The sequence below is a fragment of the Mustela nigripes genome, chromosome 1, assembly GCF_022355385.1.
Source record: "Mustela nigripes isolate SB6536 chromosome 1, MUSNIG.SB6536, whole genome shotgun sequence".
NCBI classification, from domain to species: Eukaryota; Metazoa; Chordata; class Mammalia; order Carnivora; family Mustelidae; genus Mustela; species Mustela nigripes.
In genome coordinates this window covers 46,618,528-46,639,758 of record NC_081557.1, presented here as the reverse complement: position 1 = coordinate 46,639,758, position 21,231 = coordinate 46,618,528, and the positions used below count along the sequence as shown (strand labels likewise).

The 21,231-nt window shown below is 36.6% G+C and overlaps 3 protein-coding genes across 4 annotated transcripts; 2 read left to right on the top strand and 1 right to left on the bottom strand.

The window, feature by feature from the left end:
- The first annotated feature begins 342 nt into the window (after positions 1-342).
- On the top strand, positions 343-1,281 carry LOC132011679 (olfactory receptor 52J3). Its single transcript, XM_059390603.1, has one exon. The coding sequence runs from the start codon at positions 343-345 to the stop codon at positions 1,279-1,281; it is 939 nt and encodes a 312-aa protein (XP_059246586.1).
- A 9,160-nt stretch (positions 1,282-10,441) lies between these two features.
- Positions 10,442-16,666, top strand: LOC132011670 (olfactory receptor 52J3-like). 2 transcript variants are annotated; one of them, XM_059390590.1, is made up of 2 exons: positions 10,442-11,355; positions 16,660-16,666. In XM_059390590.1, the coding sequence occupies exons 1-2, from the start codon at positions 10,442-10,444 to the stop codon at positions 16,664-16,666; spliced, it is 921 nt and encodes a 306-aa protein (XP_059246573.1). The 2 variants fall into 2 exon arrangements, with proteins under 2 accessions (XP_059246573.1, XP_059246563.1); XM_059390580.1 differs by lacking the exon at positions 16,660-16,666 and having other exon boundaries at positions 10,442-11,380.
- A 2,885-nt stretch (positions 16,667-19,551) lies between these two features.
- Positions 19,552-20,505, bottom strand: LOC132011666 (olfactory receptor 52E2). Its single transcript, XM_059390566.1, has one exon. The coding sequence runs from the start codon at positions 20,503-20,505 to the stop codon at positions 19,552-19,554; it is 954 nt and encodes a 317-aa protein (XP_059246549.1).
- Between the last annotated feature and the right edge of the window lie 726 nt (positions 20,506-21,231).

Genomic DNA, 21,231 nt, shown 5'->3' with positions numbered 1-21,231 from the left:
TCTCCTTCAAAGTGAATGATAAGCTCTAATTATTAGAAATCTTCACTGAGCTTGCTGCAAGCCTCCATATTTGGGATTAGAACTCAATCCGCAGGCAGGGTGGAAACTCTGAATATGACCTCAACCTGCCTTATCAAATGGCTGTAAGGTATCTCATATATGTCCTTCATTGGCACACTTACTGTGCATTAAGCTTGACATCAACTCTATCCTGAAACACTGAGCCAGCAAGTGACATGACATCCCCTTCAGACTTTGATCTCTCTTCTGATCTCTTCAACTTAATCTCTCTCATTTTTCCCCTAGATGAGGAGAGTTTCACCTCCTTTGACCAGTGACAGCATGACATACCAGAACAGGAGTATTTTTCACCCAACCACATTCTTCCTCATTGGAATCCCGGGTCTGGAAGGGGCCCATGCCTGGATCTCCCTGCCTTTCTGCTCAGTTTACCTTGTGGCTTTACTGGGCAATGCCACAATTTTGCTGGTCATCAAGACAGAGCAGAGCCTTCAGAGGGAGCCCATGTTCTACTTCCTGGCCCTCCTTTCAACTATCGATTTGGCCCTTTCCACAACCTCTGTGCCCCGCATGCTGGGTATCTTCTGGTTTGATGCTCATGAGATTAACTTTGGGGCTTGTGTGGCCCAGATGTTTTTGATCCATACTTTTACTGGCATAGAAGCTGAGATCTTGCTGGCCATGGCCTTTGACCGCTATGTGGCCATCTGTGCTCCACTCCACTATACGACCATCTTGACATCCCGGGTGCTTGTGGGCATCAGCATGTGTATTGTGGTTCGTCCAGTTGTGCTTACTCTTCCCATGGTGTATCTCATTTACCGCCTGCCCTACTGTCAAGCTCGTGTAATAGCTCATTCCTACTGTGAGCACATGGGCATCGCAAAACTGTCCTGTGGAAACATCCGTATCAATGCCATCTATGGGCTCTTCGTGGTTTCCTTCTTTGTCTTGAACCTGGTCCTTATTTGCATCTCCTATGTCTACATTCTGCGAGCTGTCTTCCGCCTCCCATCACAGGATGCTCGGCTAAAAGCGCTCAGCACATGTGGCTCTCATGTTGGGGTCATCTGTGTTTTCTATATCCCTTCAGTGTTCTCCTTCCTCACTCACCGATTTGGACACAACATACCACGCTACATTCACATTCTTGTTGCCAACCTCTATTTGGTTATCCCACCTTCACTCAACCCCATCATTTATGGTGTAAGGACCAAACAGATTCGAGAGCGAGTACTCCATGTCTTTATCAAAAAATAAGACTCATGACATGTTCTTTCACTAAGGATTTTGATGCATCTAGAAAAACATGTGTGTTCTTGCTTTAACAAACATCTCCTAGTTCTAATATGTTGCTTCCAGGTTGAGATACACTTTGATTTATTCCTAGCTACTGACTAATGGATTCTAAGACTTGTGGAAATGTCACTGGAGCTCAAGTTCAAAGGCTAATGGAGTGTCTTGGATGGAGCTGTGTGGCCTCTGTCCACATGTCTTCATGCCAAGTCCTTCATAGGAGAAAGATTCTCTTTTTCTGGGTAAAGAACATTTTACACTGTTATTTATTTATTTATTTGAATTCTGTAATTAGAGAAATGTGGCACTGGAAATTTGACCCTGTATCCTACTTCATGTGTTGTTTGGTTTGTCCATTCATTCATTCATTCACTTTATTATTCCTTTCATTTACATTCATTTTGTGTTTGTTGTATGTCTTGGATAATTCTAATTGCTAGGGATATATCCATGAACCAAACTAACACAAAATGTCCAGCTTGTGGAGTTTGAATTGTGTTATGTTCTTTAAAAAGAGCAAACTTCATAGGTTCAAAAAAAATTTTCCAATCTGTGGCTTGAAGTGGAATGATCTGTCAAACATGTAAGATTCAGAAGAATGATAGCCAAAATAAACATGCAATTTTGAAAGTATTTCTTTTTTGTTAGTTTTTAGGTTTATTTAGTTATTTGAGAGAGAGAGAGAGAGAGAGTGGGGAGGAAGGGCAGAGGGAGAGAGAGAGAATCACAGATTTCCCACACTGTGCACAGAGCCCGATACAGGACTCAACCTCAGGAGCCTAAGATCATGACCTCTGATGAAATCAAGCATTGACACTTAACCAACTGAGCCAACTAAGTGCCCCTCGAAACTATTTCTTACATATCAACAGTACCACATCACTGACTGTCTCCCTCTAGTTAGGCCCATAAATACAAGTGTAGTTTTATAATTCAATCATGTATTGTATTTTCTCTATTTATGTGATGCATGCTGGCCTTTGCCTATCATTTTATTCACTTTTTTCCTCTCAATCTGCATTTGACCATGAAATACTCCCTTCCAAAATGAAAGGGCTCTCATTCTAGGTCCATGATCTATCTCTCATTCCCCCACTGACTTTGATGTATAAGTTTTCAAACCAATCTATGAATAGTCACCTTTCTTTGATCCTACTGATGGCCTTCAGTTAATTCAATAGTAATATTTCCCAAAGACCAAGCAATGACCTGTTGCATCATCAAACTTGGCATATTGCTTTACATTAATTTTTTTTTCTTTTTCAGATTATTTATGAAAAAAAACTAAAGTAAATGTATAATGCAGACCTTTGTTCCTACAACTTATGAATTAACGACCTTCAAACATTGAACTCATCTCAAATGTGTTGCAATAAAAATATACACAGAATAAAGGTGGAAATTACTTTCAACACTGCTCCAATACAAATTTTGTCCTATTTTTCCATTTGTTTATCTGACACACAGTACAGAAATTTTAAATTTTATAACCATTGCAGTTTCTTTTTTTTAGAGATTTTTATTTATTTATTTGACAGACAGAGAGATCACAAGTAGGCAGAGAGGCAGGCAGAGAAAGAGAGAGACTGCAGGAAGCAGGCTGCCTGCTGAACAGAGAGCCTGATATGGGGCTTGCTCCCAGGACCCTGAGATCAGGACCTGAGCCAAAGGCAGAAGTTTAACCCAGTCACCCCAGTCACAATGTTTTAATTAGGTCATTTGTTATTTATTTATATGGCTTAAAATATTTCATGTTTTATTTTTTAACATTTGTTTTTATTTATGCAGTCATCTCTTAATGAATAGATATTCACATTATTATTATTTTTTAATTAGAAAGTATCCTGCATTTCCTTGCATTTATTTCTTGGTGAGTTTTAAGAAGTTTATGCATGTTTTTATAATTTGCAGTAAAATTATTGAGTAGCAGAATTGCCAATAAGAATATATTTCTGATTTCTTCATCATTGTTTTTGATCACTTCTTAAAAATTTCACATGTATCGCATGGAGCACTGGGTGAGGTGCATAAACAAGAAATTTTGAAACACACAAAAAAAATAAAATTTTTTAAAAAATTCATATTATTCAATACTTTCCTTTTTTCTAACTTTCTTGCTTCCTTAATTTAACTTTGTTCCCTAGTATTAGTCAAATATTAGTTTTCTAATTATAGTAATTTGTAGCTACCCTACTCTGAACAAAACAAAAATTCTAGCCCTCTTGCTTTGTCCTGTTCTTGTACATCTGTATCTCTCATTTTGGAATTACCTGGAACTGTGATTCTAGGCTTAAAAAACCTTCTTAAATGGCCATTTCATTTGATCATATATATTTTTAATTATTCCTTTCTGCAATAAATCTTTATGAATATTTTCTTGCTCTGAGATTCACAGTGTTTGTGAAGAATATCTATTTTTCCCACTTCCACAACCCCACCTCGTTGGTGTTATTTAATTGCATTTTCATGGCTAAATATGTTTTCATCTGCTCTCATATTTGAAAAATAAATTAAAAATTAACAGAATTTTGGAACCAAGTTCTATTCCACAACCTTTCTGAATCCATTGTTCAAGTTTTTGTTTTCTTGCCACTAAAGTTGTCAGTGGAAAATAAGCCAGTTATTTTTCTACTTTTTTGAAAGATTTTTTCTTTTTATTTTTCTTTTTTTTTTTGGTATCATCTTTACTTCAGTGTTCTGAAATTTCATTATGAGACTAGATTTAAAAATTTTTTTAAAAAGGCATGTTCAGTATTCAATCAGCCCTTCTTTTCTTACATGATATATACCAGATATCTATTACTTCCAGATATTTCTCTATTACTTTTCAAACTTTATTTCTTTAACTAGTTCCTTCCCCACTTACCACCATATTCTTTTGTAAATATGTAAAAATAAGGTTGGGACACCTTATCTTTATTCCATGTATTTTAACTTTTCTTTCCTTCCATTATTTATTTCTTTTACTATAATCCTAAAAATATATCTGTCTATTCTTAAAACCCCCAATTTTTTTAAAAGATTTTATTTATTTATTTGACAGACAAGAGATCACAAGTAGGCAGAGAGGCAGGCAGAGAGACAGAGAAGCAGACTCCCTGCCGAGCAGAGAGCCCGATGTGGGGCTGGATCCCAGGACCCTGGGATCATGACCTGAGCCGAAGGCAGAGGCTTTAACCCACTGAGCCACCCAGGTGCCCCAAACCCCCAATTTTTATTTTCAGAAGTCTCCATCCTATTCTTTAGTCCCCTAATGTAATTATTTCAACATTTAAATTTTCTATGTTTGATCCTTTTCTTAAAATTCAAATTCAATTATCCAACGCATAGCACATCATTAGTTTCAGGTGTAGTGTTCAACCATTCATCAGTTGCATATAACACCCAAGCTCATCACATCCTGTGCCCTCCTTAGTGCCCATCTCCCAGTTACCTCATTCCCCCATCCACCTCCCCTTCAGCAACCTTTAATTTGTTTCCCATAGTTCAGAGTCTCTCGTGGCTTGTCTCCCTCTCTGAAGACTTCCCATTCAGTTTTCTTTCCCTACCCTTACAGTCCTGTACACTGTTTGTTATACTCCACATATGAGATCCTTTTAATAAAAAAAATCCCTTTCTTCGTGATGGCAATTCTCTCTCTCCTGTCTTTAAGGCTGCTAACTACATGTATTTTAAAACTCTGAAGGGTTTACTTTTAGTTCGATTTTATACAGTTTCTTATTATATTTTTAGTTCTTTTTTTATTTTGTTAATAATCTTTGGACATTTGGTGACTATTTACTGTGAGTTTTTCTTTGCCATTGTGATTTCTTGGTAGGCTCTTCAAACACCCCTGCTAAGCAATGTTTTCAGGTCGGGTTTCTTAGAAAGCACATTCTGAGATGGAGATTTGCCTGGAGGCAGAATAATGTCCCTTTAAAGAGGTCCTCATCTTAATATTCAGAATTTGTGAATATGTTCAGTTTCATGGCAAAGAAGAACTAAATTTGCATAGAGGATTAAGGTTGATCATGATAGGGAGAGTGTCTTGGACTATTGAAGCAGAGCCAATATAGTCATGAGTCCTTGGAAGTGGAAGATAATAGAAACAGAAAACAGAGCCAGAGAAAGATGTGATGACTCAATTGTGTAATTATTTACACATTCATTTTTTTTTACAAGTTTTTATGTAAATTCCAGTGGACACACAGTGTGATATCAGCTTCAGGAGTGGGAATCAGTGATTCAACACTTCCATACATCACCCGTGTTCATCACAAGTGCCCTCCCTAACCCCAATCACCCATTTAATTCATCCCTCCCCAACTCTGCTCCAGCAGCCCTCAGTTTGTTTTCTATAGTTAATAGTCTGCTTTATGGTTCAACTATTTCTTTTTTTCCCCTGCTATGTTCATCTGTTATGTTGTTTAAATTCCACAAATGAGTGAAATCATATGATGTTTTTCTTTTTCAGACTGACATATTTTGCTTAGCATTCTACACTCTAGCTTCATCCAGGTCATTGTGAATGACAAAAAAAAAAAAATCTCATTCTTTTTGATGGCTGAGTAATATTCCATTGCATACATATACCACTATTCCTTTATCCATTTATCAGCTGATGGGCATTTGGGTTCTTTCCATGACTTGGCTATGGTTGATAAAATTGCTATGAACATTGGGGTGCCTTTACATGTTTGAAGCAAAGTCAGAGCAATATCATATGTGTAGGACTTAAAACTTCATTCCTGGCTCTGAAAATGGAGAAGAGAGCCATGAGTTAAGGAATGTAGGTAGCCTATAGAAGCTGGAAAAAGGTAAAACAAACAAACAAACAAACAAACAAACAAAAAACGTTCTCCTCTAGTGTCTCCAGAAACAGATGCAGACCTTCTGAAAACTCGATTTTAGCTCAGTGAGATATGCATCAGCTTTCTAACAAACTGAACTGCAAGATAATAAATTTACATTGATTTAAGGCACTATATTCCTGGTAATTTATCACAGTGGCATTAGAAAACTAATAATGACTTTGCTCCCAAGATCAGCACTAGGGAGAGGTGAATGAAGAAAGAGGGAGAAAATGATTTGTAATGAAATATGAACAAAAGTGTCAGCCAGAAGTTTACACAGGAGTGCTGGAGCTGGAGTGTCCCTTCATTGTTGTCCTCATTGTGGTGAATCCAGTAAGCTCTATGCTCCTTCATCAACCAGGCATTATGGGGGTTCTCTGGGAGGGGGATTTGACCTCAGCTGAGGAAGGTCCATTAGACAATAGAAAGAAAGAGGGCCATATTCTCAGTAGTTAGATGATTGAGAAATTCAGATCTGAAAGATATGTAGATGACACATTGTAGCATACAGGGTAGGAGTTTTGTGTGGCAGAGACACTACTATGAAACTCCACCTAATTCTTTAGGAATTTGCCTTTTGGTGCTTTTTGCCTCTGGCTTTTCTGAAAACCTCAAGACAGAAACCTTCACATCCCTTCCCTGTCTTTGAAATCTAACTACCCTATCTTGTGTTTGCAAGTATATGCTAGACTGCTCACTCTTGTCCTTTAATGACTGCTTCTATTGATTTTGAAGATATATATCTTTAATTAATTATAGTAACATTAATTTAATGAATGTTAATATACATATATATCACTTCGTTTTAACTTATATATCACTTAGTTTTAACATCAGTTTTAATATATCTGAAGCTTTCTGGGGGAATAAGAATAGTTACATAGACTGCCATCTTGACAGCAGAAACTAACATTTTTTAAAAGCTTGGGAAACCAACTTTTTTTAAGATATCGCATTTGATAATAGGTCTGATCTGAGTGGAGTAATTTTTTCAGTTAGTATTCATTTATGATAGTTTTTGTTGTCAGATTGTTGTATGGTCTCATTACTTAAACACTTCAAACTCCATAAATTAGAATGAGAAGCAATAATATTGTCTGTATTCCAATAACCCCCCACACACATTATGACATTGTTTTGCTGTTTCAAAATATGTTGTTTTGTATTTTTGACTTGTTCATTGAAATTATATCATATTATTTTATATAGTTCATGTATAGCTATAAATGAAAGTGTATACATTATGTGTAGATGCCTAATATACTTTGATCTTAGTGAAAGTGTTATATCTTTGAGTGAATAAAGTCTTCTGTGCATTTAAGTGCTTATTTTTTTGCAATAATTCAGAGTAGTATAATAACAATTTTTGTGCACAAAGCTCATTTGATATTTGAAGTAGATAACATGATTATTCAACATTTCCAATGATCCTCCTTTCTTCATTAAAAAGCTTTGGACATTTAAAAGCTTTGGACATTTTCCATCAGCTGGTAGTAATCCTTTAGCATTTCTTATTGTGCCAATTGGCTGGCAAAGGAGTCCGTTAGTTTTTATTTATCTCAAAATGTCTTTATAGGTAACTGAAGATGAAAAATAGAATTTGAGTAGACATTTGTAGTTGAATTTAGTAATCAAATATTTCCTATAATGAAAATCTTAGGCCCACGTATGTTCCCTGGTGAACTCTATCCTATGTGTAAAGAGTAATTAATATCTCATAACAGTACAAACTCTTTCAAATCGTATGAGTGGGAAATCCAGTATCTGAACTGAATCAGACCAAGTCTAGGATAGGATATATTCACCACTTCTCTCTGTGGCTTCTGTGACATAGATATGATAAACTATCCAGGAGGAAGATTGAGAAGATCAATCATGGACAAAGGATAATGGGACCAAAAGCTCACAGATGTCATTCCATAGTCAAACATTCAATGAACCTAGGTCACGTGGTCAGGACAGTGCAGGGAGATAGCGAGTACTCATGTTGAAAATGGGATCTCCTATACCAGGCTATTATTTTTGAAATTAGAACATGGATTAAGTACACTTTGATCTAAGAAACAACAATCCATAGAATTACGCTGCAAAATATTACTTAGAGGGAGAGAGGGTGTATCTATCTTTATATCATATAGTAATGATAATATTTGTGTGATTTTGCCCCACATTTGTAGTTTTCTCTCTATAAATTCCTATTCATGCCACTTTTTCGTAGGCTTCTATTTATCTAAATCATAGTCTAGGAGTTTTGCCCACAATCTCAGAGGATTCAATCCCAGGGCACAATTTATACTAGAAAACTGAGTTCTACTTTTATAAGCAGCTAAAGCCTCAGTATAAAATGACTCTCCTTGGACTGTATTTTTTTTTATGCACACAGAGCTGTGCTACTTGAGATTTTCCTTGTTGTCTCTATTCCTCTGGAGGAATGGATCATCAAAATAAAAAATGAAATTTATTTTGATTTCAGTATGTACTGCAGTCAAATGAAAGAGAGATAGTCACAGGTAGCTGAGAAGAGCTACTGGCTTGTTGTGATATGATATTCTATGCATCATGTGGTCCAATTTTTGAATCTAATTGGGGAAGAAACTTTATATATACATTTTTTTTCCAAAAACTTTTTTTCATAGTAGTTTTTGTTTTGTTTTGTTTTGGTTTTTTTACTGTTTTAAGTTTAACCTTGTAACTTTTTTTTTTTTTGTAACTTTTCAAATTTTAAATGGAGATTGGGTGTTTTTGAAAATATCTAGAAGATCCAAGGCATTATGATTATATAATATATAATAAAGTATCATTTCTGTTTCTCCTATGGGTTATAAGGAATGAATGAGATGGACTTCAAAAACACAGTGGAAACCTGAGGTGAGCAGTGCCATGTTATTGAGAGTTTATTTTCAGAGAGAAACCGAAGGCAGACATCTGGGTCTTAGAAGGCCTGTTCCTGGGTAGCATCGCACTACTGGACAGCGCCTGTTACATGGAGTTTCAGTTCTTGGGGAAAAAAACAAAACAAAACAAAACAAAAAAACATAAATAAGGGAGGCATTGCAAAATACAGCTCTTCTCTCCCCTCCACAAACACACACAGTCTAATCTTAGAATGCATATAACATTATTTTTACCTTGTTATGCTTCCCAGAGAAATATGAAGCTATATAACACATAAAAACTGGAGCCTGTGCTACTATTTCTGACCTCAAACCACTCTGTCTCGAGGTGGAGACCTAGAGAATGTCCATTTATTTCATTATTTGAGCTAATCAGTGACTAGGTGCTTCATCATTTTGAAGGCATTGCAAAAGCCACCTTCTCTGTGCCCTTTAAACAACTACAGAGAGCAGTTCTGTACAGACCGTTTTCTAGACAGTTTTGTGCTGCTCAAAATGCCTTCTTCAGGTCCCTGCACCTTGAAGTCTTCCAGGCAGTCTTTTACCCACATTGCTAGTTCATTAGGCAGAAGGAGTGAACGCAGTACATGCTCATTCTGTAACAGTTGTAAACTTGGCAGGTTTTCCCAGACTAACTGATATGGCATGGAGAATAAATAAAGAAGCTTTCAAATACTGCTAGAAATAACCATTCCCTTAACACTCTGTAATACAATAACTATGCAATGGGTTGGTCTTGGGAACATAGAGACATGAACAAAAACAGACATAGTTTATCACTATCTCTCTTTCTGGGATGTTTCAAGTATAGAGGTGTATGACCTAATGTGTGCTTTTGATGGTGGCAATGTACTTCTAATATTCTGCTTATCTTTGATAGAATGTTTGGCCAGATTGTGGCATTTTCTCTATGTCAATAAGTGATGAATGAATCATTAGATAATTTCTGCATTTCCTAATTAAGGAAGTGTCTTGTACATCTGTGCCTGTCATGTTGCTTCTAGCTGATCTGTTGCCTCTTGGATTATGTCTGCATTTCCATGTGGACATCCTTCATTTTTTGCATATCTCTTTTCAGACAGGAGCTTTACAAAAGGTACAGAGCATACAAGATTATTCCATATTTGATAGCTCGTTTTGTGCCTTAAAATTTTGCCATTGGCTTGCTGATAAGCCTTGTAGGTTAAAAGAAAGAGGATTGAATTCTTTGAGAGTGGCTCATTCAAAATGAGTATTCCTTGGCTTATAAAAACAAAATACATTAACAAAACCTTTCAAATAGCAACCTTTTTCATTTTCACTATATATCGGATCATTAAGCTAGTCATTTTCATGACCACCTTCAAACTTTTCCCCCTCTTTCTAGGAATGACATCTCCTTCTCTGTCATTTGGAAGGATGTTTTATCCCAACAGGAGCACTTTTCATCCAACCACATTCTTCCTCACTGGAATCCCGGGTCTGGAAGGGGCTCATGCTTGGATCTCCCTGCCTTTCTGCTCAGTTTACCTTTTGGCTTTACTGGGCAATGCCACAATTCTGCTGGTCATCAAGATGGAGCAGAACCTTCAGAGGGAGCCCATGTTTTACTTCCTGGCCCTCCTTTCAACTATCGATTTGGTCCTTTCTACAACCTCTGTGCCCCGCATTCTGGGTATCTTCTGGTTTGATGCTCATGAGATTAGCTTTGGGGCTTGTGTGACCCAGATGTTTTTGATCCATGCCTTCACTGGCATGGAGGCTGAGGTCCTGGTGGCCATGGCCTTTGACCGCTATGTGGCCATCTGTGCTCCACTCCACTATAGAACCATCTTAACAACCCGGGTGTTAGTGGGTATCAGTGTATGCATTGTGTTTCGTCCAATTCTATTTATACTTCCCATGGTGTATCTCATTTACCGCCTGCCATTTTGTCAGACTCATGTAATAGCTCATTCCTACTGTGAGCACATGGGCGTCGCAAAACTGTCCTGTGGAAATATTCGTATAAATATAATTTATGGGCTCTTTGTGGTCTCTCTCTTTCTGCTGAACCTGGTCCTTATCTGCATCTCCTATGTCTACATTCTGCGAGCTGTCTTCCGCCTCCCATCACAGGATGCTCGGCTAAAAGCGCTCAGCACATGTGGCTCTCATGTTGGGGTCATCTGTGTTTTCTATATCCCCTCAGTGTTCTCCTTCCTCACTCACCGATTTGGACACAACATACCACGCTACATTCACATTCTTGTTGCCAACCTCTATTTGGTTATCCCACCTTCACTCAACCCCATCATTTATGGTGTAAGGACCAAACAGATTCGAGAGCGAGTGCTCTGTTTCTTTACTAAAAATTAGGTACTCTTACATTTGTTTTCCAAGAGTTTCAATACAGCAAGGAAAATGTGGTTCTTTTCAGAGATTTTTCTCCGCCTTAATTTATTGCTGCCATATTATATTTCAGAGCATTTGATCTTGGCCATTGTTGATTCTATGATTTGAATAATCTTCAAAATATTTCAAGTTCAAGGACTAATTCCTTGGAAGGAAGAACTGTTTGTATTACTTCACTCTGTGAGAGTGAACAGTCCAAGAATTGACCCTTCCCATCATTAATTTGCACTGCTTTTTTTTCTCCCCCCGTTTTTAAATCTTACTTTTGTCTCCATTCAACAGAATAAGACAAGGAAACATACAACAAATACCTTTATTATCACAACACGGAATTAGAAATTATTATTACTGTGGCTTATTTATCTTGAACGTTAATCAAATATATGAGACATTTAATTTGAAATGACTTGTGAGTCTTATCCCACCCAGTTCCAGTTTTGTCTTATCCTCAGAGATGGGAATTACCACTGCATCCTTTTCATCTTTCTTAGAATCTAAATTGATATTTTTAAATTCAATAATTTCTATGGGGTTTGGGATTAAAATTTTTCATTTCATGTAGATGGTATTGCAGTGTGAACCATTTCACAGACAGTTGTTTCACTATTAAATTTAGAGATCAATGTTGATACATAGGGGATATAATTTTCCTTTTTAAATATACTAGAGTCTTTAATATGTGTTTTTATCTTTTCATATTTGAATATATATATTTTAGGTATTTTTAATTCAGAATCAATATCATGACATCTTTAAGAATCATTTTTGTTTATATTTGAAAAAATTTAAGGTTCTATACTTAGAAGAAGTAGGATCATCAGATAGTAGGTTTCTGATTGAATAGGTCATGCTCTTTATTTTTATGGTGTTTATTTACTGATTTCCTTGCCTCCTCTTCAAGTTTCTGCCTAGCTTCTTAAAAGTCTCATAGCATGATTTTTTTATTACACTTGACAGAGTAAGATTTTCTTATAAGCCCCTTATCTTTAGTACCTTATTTTCATATCATAGATTAAATTTTTAAATGAAATAAATACTAATTATATTACCTGTAACACATGAATTTATCACTTTAAAACTTAGGACTTCTGCATAGATTTAATATATATATCAATATCCCAACACCTGTTGTGAATGGGGTGTGTGTATGTTAAGTTTTACTTTTAATTCCAATCTAACTACAATTTATTTTGAGGCAAGATTTAAGAAAATGAAATGACTTTCTGTTTCTATTTCTAACCTGTTTATTAACATAAATGACTTAATAACTCATTACTTCAAAACTGATTTTTACTTATTTTTTCTTCATATTAAATTTCAATTTGTAAAAGGGTCTGCTCTTCATTTGTATAGTTGGTTTATCTGTTCTTGAACCGGTATCACAAGGTTTTTCATCACTACAAAATTTTAATATATTTTAATAACTTTTAAAGATGATTATCCTCCTACACTTTTCTCACTCTCCCTTTGTTCTTTAAACTAATTTGTAGAAAAATAAAATAACAGGCTGAGATTTTTTTTTAAGATTTTATTTATTTATTTGACAGACAGAGATCAGAAGTAGGCAGAGAGAGAGAGAGGAGGAAGCAGGCTCTCCGCGGAGTGGACAGCCCGATGCGGGGCTCGATCCCAGGACCCTGGGATCATGACCTGAGCCGAAGGCAGAGGCTTTAACCCACTGAGCCACCCAGGCGCCCCCAGGCTGAGATTTTTTGTACATAAAAATACCCTGATGGAATTTTGAGTTCATTTACTATTTGGTTCATTTACTATCAATTAATTAAACAATGTGTCTTTAATTCCTTAAAGTATTAACTGTGAATTAATTGTGCTCCTCACTTGGTCAAGCACAGATGATAAAGTGTGCCTTGGTGAGTGACTGCACTGTGACCTTGCTAGCACTCTGTTTCCTGCAATTCTCTTCTTTATAAGTTTCCAGTTTAGAGTTGGTCACATCAGAAATGCATATCCTCTGGGATCCAATGGGAAACAGCAACCACTGTTTATTGTAGTTCAATATTTGCCATCAGAGACAGAGTGACACAGTGATACTAGAGAATTCTCATTTCTCCTCATGTCCTTCAGCAACACCAGCTTGCCACAGCTACTGACCTGTTTATTAACAGTGATAACAAATGCACCACCAGATATTTTACTGCAAACACAGAAGCAGTAACCAGGAATAACAAACCATCTTCTTAAATTTCTACACTCACTTCCTTTATGATCCCGTCTCAGAAGCTGAGAGTACCTGGTTTTCCTCCAACACCGACTCATTCATGCAGGTCTGATCTGGCTAGAAATTTGTTTTTGGGTTTTTCTTTTTCCCTACATCCTCCCACAATTGTATCTAATTTCTTATAATAAATTCTCTATTCCTTAATACTCATAGTAGTTCTGAACCCTAATTGACGAAAGTATAGATACCAGAAGAGCTTCCCGGGTAACAAATTCTTAAGAAAGAAAATTGGCATTAGCTCCTCACCTAATTAGCCTTAGGAAAATAGGGCCTATGCTGCTGTTGGCAAAGGAGACATTGGTGGTATGTAGAATATGATGACAAACATATATTTTTACTTCCTATAAGCAAGTGCTTAAAGAAGGCAAGGATTTGAGTGTCCAAGTATTTCTGCCAAATATTTTAGTAAGAATGAGAAAAATATAGATTTGCTCTTTCTGGGATAAACAAGCTGGAAAAGGAGGATAAAGGAAATAATGAGTCAATGACCTCAGGGCTTTAAATATCTAGCCTAAGGCCCAGGCAAGGATACAAAGTATGTTAGACTACATTAAACAAACAAACCAACCGACAAACTAAAAGAAACAAAACAAAACAAAAACCCTCTTAATGTTCTGCTAGGTCATTTTTTTTAGAAAGAAATAGAACTCTAAAATTGGAATGGAATTATATGAGTAGACTTCAGTGAAGCAAATCCTAAGTTCTGCCAACCCCACTTTACTATTTAAAGCAGCTTTTCTTCTCTTGTATGAGGTACATAGTCTCCCCTTATTCAGAGAAAATATAATATCTTCCCCTGAGGTAAGTGGTTTAAAATGGACTGGTGATCTATGCCCTAAAAATTCCCACCACTCTTATGGTTTCTGAGAATAGTGGTGTCTAATAGGAATAAAATGTGGGTCACTTATATTATTAAAATTTTCTCTTGACCATGTTATGAAAGCTAAAAATAAGTAAAATTAATTCAATAGAATACTTAATCTAAGTTAATATTATCCAAGTGTATTTAAACATAAAATCAATCATATACCTAACAAATGTTTGATATCATTTAAATGATAAAAGTAGGTCTTCTTAATTCGGTATTTAACACAAAACACAGCTTATTTTGTACACTAAATTTTCAATAGCTAAAATAAAATGGAAAACAAAACTTTATGTTGAACTGAAAAATATTTTATATGGCTTCAGACTTAAACTTTAATTAAAATGAATAAAGATTAAAAATTGGGATTGGGAGGGAGACAAACCATAAGTGACTCTTAATCTCACAAAACAAACTGAGGGTTGCTGGGGGGAGGGGGTTTGGGAGAAGGGGGTGGGATTATGGACATTGGGCAGGGTATGTGCTTTGGTGAGTGCTGTGAAGTGTGTGAACCTGGTGATTCACAGACCTGTACCCCTGGGGATAAAAATATATGTTTATAAAAAATAAAAAATTAAAAAAAAATTCATTCCTTCAGTTGAATTTGCCACATTTCAGACGTTCAATAATCAGATATGACTAGTGTCTAGATGTGGGGAAGTACGATTCTAGATCTATGATTGGACACAAATGCTAGAAGGATCTAGAGATAAAATATATTAACCAAAGAACTCTAAGTTTTTGTCAGTTTATACAGATAAAGCCTGAGGAACATGTGGGATACAAAATTCTGAGTACTGGATCTGAGTAAAAGAAATATGACATAACATGAGGCTGAATTGTATCTAATATGAGGACCTTAAAGAGAGATTCTGGACCCACTGTATTTGAGAATGTTTAGATAGTTGACTGATACCTGTACTCAAAGATGGTCTTCAGTAAATGAACTGAAATGGCAGAATCTTTCTCAGGAAAACCAGAAAAGAAAGTTTCCAAAGACTCAGGGAACAGAGAATATTAGAGTGGATTTATCATGCCTAATCAACCAGCCCTTAAAACTGCCCTAGAATCCCTAAAAAACATTGTCCACATCATGAGTGTGAGAAATATATTCCTGAGGAGAACCTAGGAAACTAGGAGAAGTTCAGTTTGGGCTACTTTCAACAGGTCAGGAATGATGTCAGGAATTTTTGCTGTCAGGCTGTGTTTCCTGAATTCAATCTTGAGACCACTCTGAAACCTGGAACCCATTGAACTGGAGGCTGTCTTCCACTGAAGAAGGATCCTACAGAACAGCCAAATATACGCTGGTCTTCTTGAAAGGGACATGCGATCATTGATCTTCAAGACAATGCATTGAAAAAGAAAAGCAAAGCTGGAGGCATCATAATTCTGAACTTCAAGCTCTATTACAAAGCTGTAGTCACCAAGACAGTATGGTACTGGCACAGAAACAGACACATAGATCAATGGAACAGAGTAGAGAACCCAGAAATGGACCCATAACTGTATGGTCAACTAATCTTCAACAAAGCAGGAAAAAATATCCAGTGGAAAAAAAGACAGTCTCTTCAAAAATGGTTTTGGGAAAATTGGATAATGACATGATAACAATGGAACTTTCTGGTCCCTACACATTAATGAATTCAAAATAGATGAAAGAACTAAAAGTGAGATAGGAAACCATTAAATCTTAGAGGAGAACACAGGCAGCAATGTCTTTGACCTCAGCTGCAGCAGTTTCTTAAGAGTCAAGTCTCTGTAGGGGCAGGAAACCAAACTAAAAATGAGCTATTGGGATTTCATCAAGGTAAAAATCTTTTGCACAACTAAAGAAACATTGAACAAATTTAAAGGCAACTTTGGAATGGGAGAAGATATTTGCAAATAACATGAATAAAAAAGGCTTTGTATCCAAAATGTATAAAGAACCTGTCAAACTCAAAACCCTAAACACAAATAATACAGTTAAGAAATGGGCAGAAGACATGAACAGATATTTTTTCAAAGAAGACATTCAGAGGACTAACAGACACATGAAAGGACGCTCACCATCGCTTATCATCAGAGAAATACAAATCAAAACTATGATGAGATGCCACCTCACAATGACCAGAATGGCTAAAATGGACAATCTAGGAAGTAACAGATGTTGGTGAGGATGCAGAAAAAGGAGAACTACCCTACATCGCAGCAATTACATTACTTGGTATTTACACAAAGGATACAAAAATACTGATTCTGAAGGAGTACATGCCTCCTGATGTTTATAGAAGCACTATCAACAATAGCCAAATTAAGGAAAGAGTACAAATGTCCCTTGACTGATGAATGAAGAAGAGGTGATACACACACACACACACACACACACACACACACACAGGAATATTATTTAGCCATCAAAAATTTTGAAATCTTGAAATGAAATCTTGTCATTTGTAGATGGAGCTAGAGTGTATTATGCTAAGCTAAATAAGCCAGTCAGAAAAAGACCAATATCACATGTTCCACTTATATGTGGAATTTAAGAAACAAAACAGAGGGACATATGGGAAGGGGAAAAAAATGAGAGGGAAACAAACCATCAGAGACTCTCAATGATTGGGGAGCAAACTGAGGGTTAAAAATATGGATGACAACTTTTTAATTATGAAAATAAATAAAAATATTTACATCAGAAGGTTGAAATAGTTACCAGCCTATAATATAAAATTATGTCACACCAGATGCATTAAAATTTCAATTGATCAAAGATAAAGGGAAAATAACAGGAGATATAAATATGAAAATTCATCAGCGAAAAAAAAGGAAAGACAACCTGGTCAGATACAATATTCTTAAAGACAACATAAATGGCATTCAAGAATTAAATACTTTTTAACTTTACTATTTTTTTTCTATTTTTACTATTCTGAAAAGAAAAAAAAAACAGACTTGATCTCTTTAATAGAATAGCGTGGTACAGAGATGATAGAGAAAAGTATGAAGTTTCTTCAAAAAAAGAAAAAATAACACTACTATATGATCATGCAGCTCCACTTCTTGGTAAATACCTTAAGTAGTAACATCAGTAGCTCAAAGAAATATGTGCACTCCTGAGTTCACTAGATTATTGGTCATGGTAGCCAGATAAGGAGTATCTATTGACAAATGTATCCACTGACAAATGAATAGATAAAGAAACCGTTGTACATGTAAACAATGGAATACTACTTAGTCTTAAAAAGAAAGAAAACTTTCCAAGAGGGTTTATGCTAAGTGAAATAAGCCAGACACAAAAACAAATACTACATGGTCTAATTTTTATATAGAATCTAAAAAAGTCAATCTCATAGAACCAGACAGTAGAAGGGTGGCTAGGGAGGAGAAATATTCATAACGGGTACAATCTTCCAATTATAAGATGAATAGATGCTGGGAGTCTAATGTCCAACATGGCAACTGTAGAAAGAAGAAAATCTTTGTTGTGAAATATCTGTATCTCAGGTTGAAGTAAAAGATAGTAAATATGAGATTTAATTAAGAAAAAGAATAATTTTGTTAAATGTGCATGACATTTGTAGTGTATTTAAAATATGAGAGTTGTCAGACTGGTATAAATATAAATTCTTTTATTGAAGAGTGTCTTTTTTCCATTGGATGTTCTTTCCTGCTTTGTTGAAGATTAGTTGACCATAGAATAAAGGGTCCATTGCTGGGATTTCTACTCTGTTCCGGTGATCTGTGTTTCTGTTTTTCTTCCAAAACCATGTTGTCTTGATGATCACAGCTTTGAAGTCAGGCATTGTGATGCCACTGGCTTTGGTTTTCTTTTTCAACATTCACCCAGTGATTCATGATCTTTTATGTTCCATACTAATTTTAGGATCATTTGTTGCAGCTCTGTGAAAAACATCAATGGTATTTTGAAAGGGTTTGCACTGAAAGTGTAGGTTGTTCTGGGCAGCAAAGACATTTTGATAACGTTTATTCTTTCAGTCCATGGACATGGGATGTTTTTCCATCTCTTTGTGTCTTCTTCCATTTCTATCATAAGTGTTCTGTAATTTCTAGAGTATGGATCCTGCACATCTTTGGTTAGGTTTATTCCTAGGTATCTTATGGGTTTTGGTGCTACCGTAAATGAAATTGATTCTTAATTTCTTTCTTCAGTTACATTGTGAGTGTATAAGAAAGGAACTGATTTCTGTGCCTTTCACCACTACTTCCTTACCTGCCACCACTAACAGGAAGGGTGTCAACAGCGCCTTTAAGGGCTAATATGGGGGTCATCTTTAGGAAAAAGCAATCTGCCTCAAAAAAGCAAGACTAGGGGCACCTAGGTGTCTCTGTTGGTTAAGCATCTGCCTTCATTTGATCAATCCTGAGATCGAGCGAGCCCTGCATTGGGTTCCTTACTCAGTAGCGAGCCTGCTTCTCCCTCTGCCGGTTGCTCCCCCATCTTGAGCTTTCTTGCTTTCTGTCATATAAACAAATAAAATCTTTTTAAAAAGGGCAAAAAAAATAGTCTTTGATACTTGTAAATGGAGACAAGTTTACTTATCAAAATATGAAAAGGCTGGAAAAAAAAGGATAGAAGTTTATAAGTTGAGTTTGCTGAATAATTTTAAACTATATAAATTCCATATAGTCAGGGAAAGTGGAATCATCATCATGTTATCCCCAGCAGCTTGCAGCTATGAAATACACACTCAGAAAGTGATTATATTCAGAGAAAAAAGAAGCTGCATGAAATATCAACTAATTTAGTGGAAATGGATGCCTTTAAAACTGTTGGTATGTAAATATCAATCAGATATTTAGATGAATAGAGCAAAATGACACGACCTATTACATCGAAATTTTAAGGGGCAAAGAGGATGCGACAATGCATGTGGTAAATGGTCTGAAAAGCACATGGAAATTAAACACATTTGAATACTTACAGAATAGAGCCAATATAGATACATATTTTAACATACTTTCTTGGAGAAGGCAGCTTTCTGATTTAATTTCATGAAATTTCAGATTGAACTGAACACATATTAGGTGTCATTCTGTTTCCTTTCCTTGTTTCTGTAATAATATTTTCTTCACACGGTCATAGATCTGGTTGGTCCTGACTCCGTATATGATAGGGTTGAGCATTGGTGGCACAACAACATAAAGATTGGCCAAGAGTATGTGGATATAGCGGGGGACATTTCGGCCAAAGCGATGTGTCATGAAGGAAAAGAGGGCTGGTGTATAGAAGGCAAGGATGACACAAACATGAGAACCACACGTGCTGAGGGACTTGAGTCGGGCTTCACGCGAAGGAAGACTGAAAACAGCACGGAGTATCTGAACATACGACAGGGCAATGGCTATGATGTCAAAGACTAGGTTACAAATTGCACATAAGCCATAGATGATGTTGATCTTGATGCTGGCACAAGAGAGGCGAGCAAGACCCATGTGTTCACAGTAGGTATGGGGAATGACATGATTCCCACAGAAGGGCAACCGTAAGATAAGAAATACAAATGGGATCACAAAAATAAATGCTCTCACTAACACACCCACACCAATCACAGAAACAACCTGGTTGGTGAGGGTGGTGCTATATCGGAGTGGATTGCAGATGGCCACATAGCGGTCATAAGCCATTGCCAACAGGACCGCTGACTCCATAAGTGTGAAGCTGTGAATGAAAAACATCTGCACAAGGCAGGCTTCAAAGGTGATCTCTCTGAGGTTGAACCAGAAGATCCCGAGCATCTTGGGGATGGTAGCTGTGGACAGACCCAAATCAATAGCAGCCAGCATGGCCAGGAAGTAGAACATAGGCTGGTGTAGGGTGCTCTCAGCCTGGATCACAAACAGAATCGTGAAGTTCCCGATGAGTGCAATCACATACACAGCACAAAAGGGAAAGCCGATCCAGATGTGCAGTGTTTCCATTCCTGGGATCCCCAGCAACAAGAAGGAGAAGAGGTGGAATTGGGTGTCATTGGAAAGGAGCATTCTATTTTGTAAGGCATAAGTCTTCAGAAATATATGTTGACCTAAAGTACAGGTTACCAGAGAGTCTCTGTCCTATAGGAGACCTAAAGATAATAGAGGACACTTAATTAACTACTTTTTCTCATTAACACAATTATCACTAACTGAACCTCCCCCTTCAGTTCTGACCAACTTAGGATTCTCCTAGCTTCTAAATATAATGATGGAAATTAATTCCAGCTGATTGACAACTCTCTGGGATTAGTACACGGGATGAAAAATAACTATACAATAAACACACATTCATCAATATTTATGCCACAATATTTTTCCCCTATTTAATTTGGCATTTTTAAAATTTTTTTATTTTTTATTTTTTATAAACATATATTTTTAGTCCCCAGGGGTACAGGTCTGTGAATCACCAGGTTTACACACTTCACAGAACTCACCAAAGCACATACCCTCCCCAATGTCCATAATCCCACCCCCTTCTCCCAAACCCAATTGCTGGGTCATAGGGCAGTTCTATTTTCAACATTTTGAGGAACCTCCATGCTGTTTTCCAGAGTGGCTGCACCAGCTTGCATTCCCACCAACAGTGGAGGAGGGTTCCCCTTTCTCCTCATCCTCGCCAGCATCTGTCATTTCCTGACTTGTTGATTTTAGCCATTCTGACTGGTGTGAGGTGATATCTCATTGTGGTTTTGATTTGTATTTCCCTGATGCCGAGTGATATGGAGCACT

What these genes read in the sequence shown, in the direction of transcription:
- LOC132011670 (XM_059390580.1), top strand. Translation starts at nt 10,442, where the DNA reads ATGTTTTATCCCAACAGGAGCACTTTTCATCCAACCACATTCTTCCTC.
- LOC132011666 (XM_059390566.1), bottom strand. Translation starts at nt 20,505, where the DNA reads ATGCTCCTTTCCAATGACACCCAATTCCACCTCTTCTCCTTCTTGTTG.
- LOC132011679 (XM_059390603.1), top strand. Translation starts at nt 343, where the DNA reads ATGACATACCAGAACAGGAGTATTTTTCACCCAACCACATTCTTCCTC.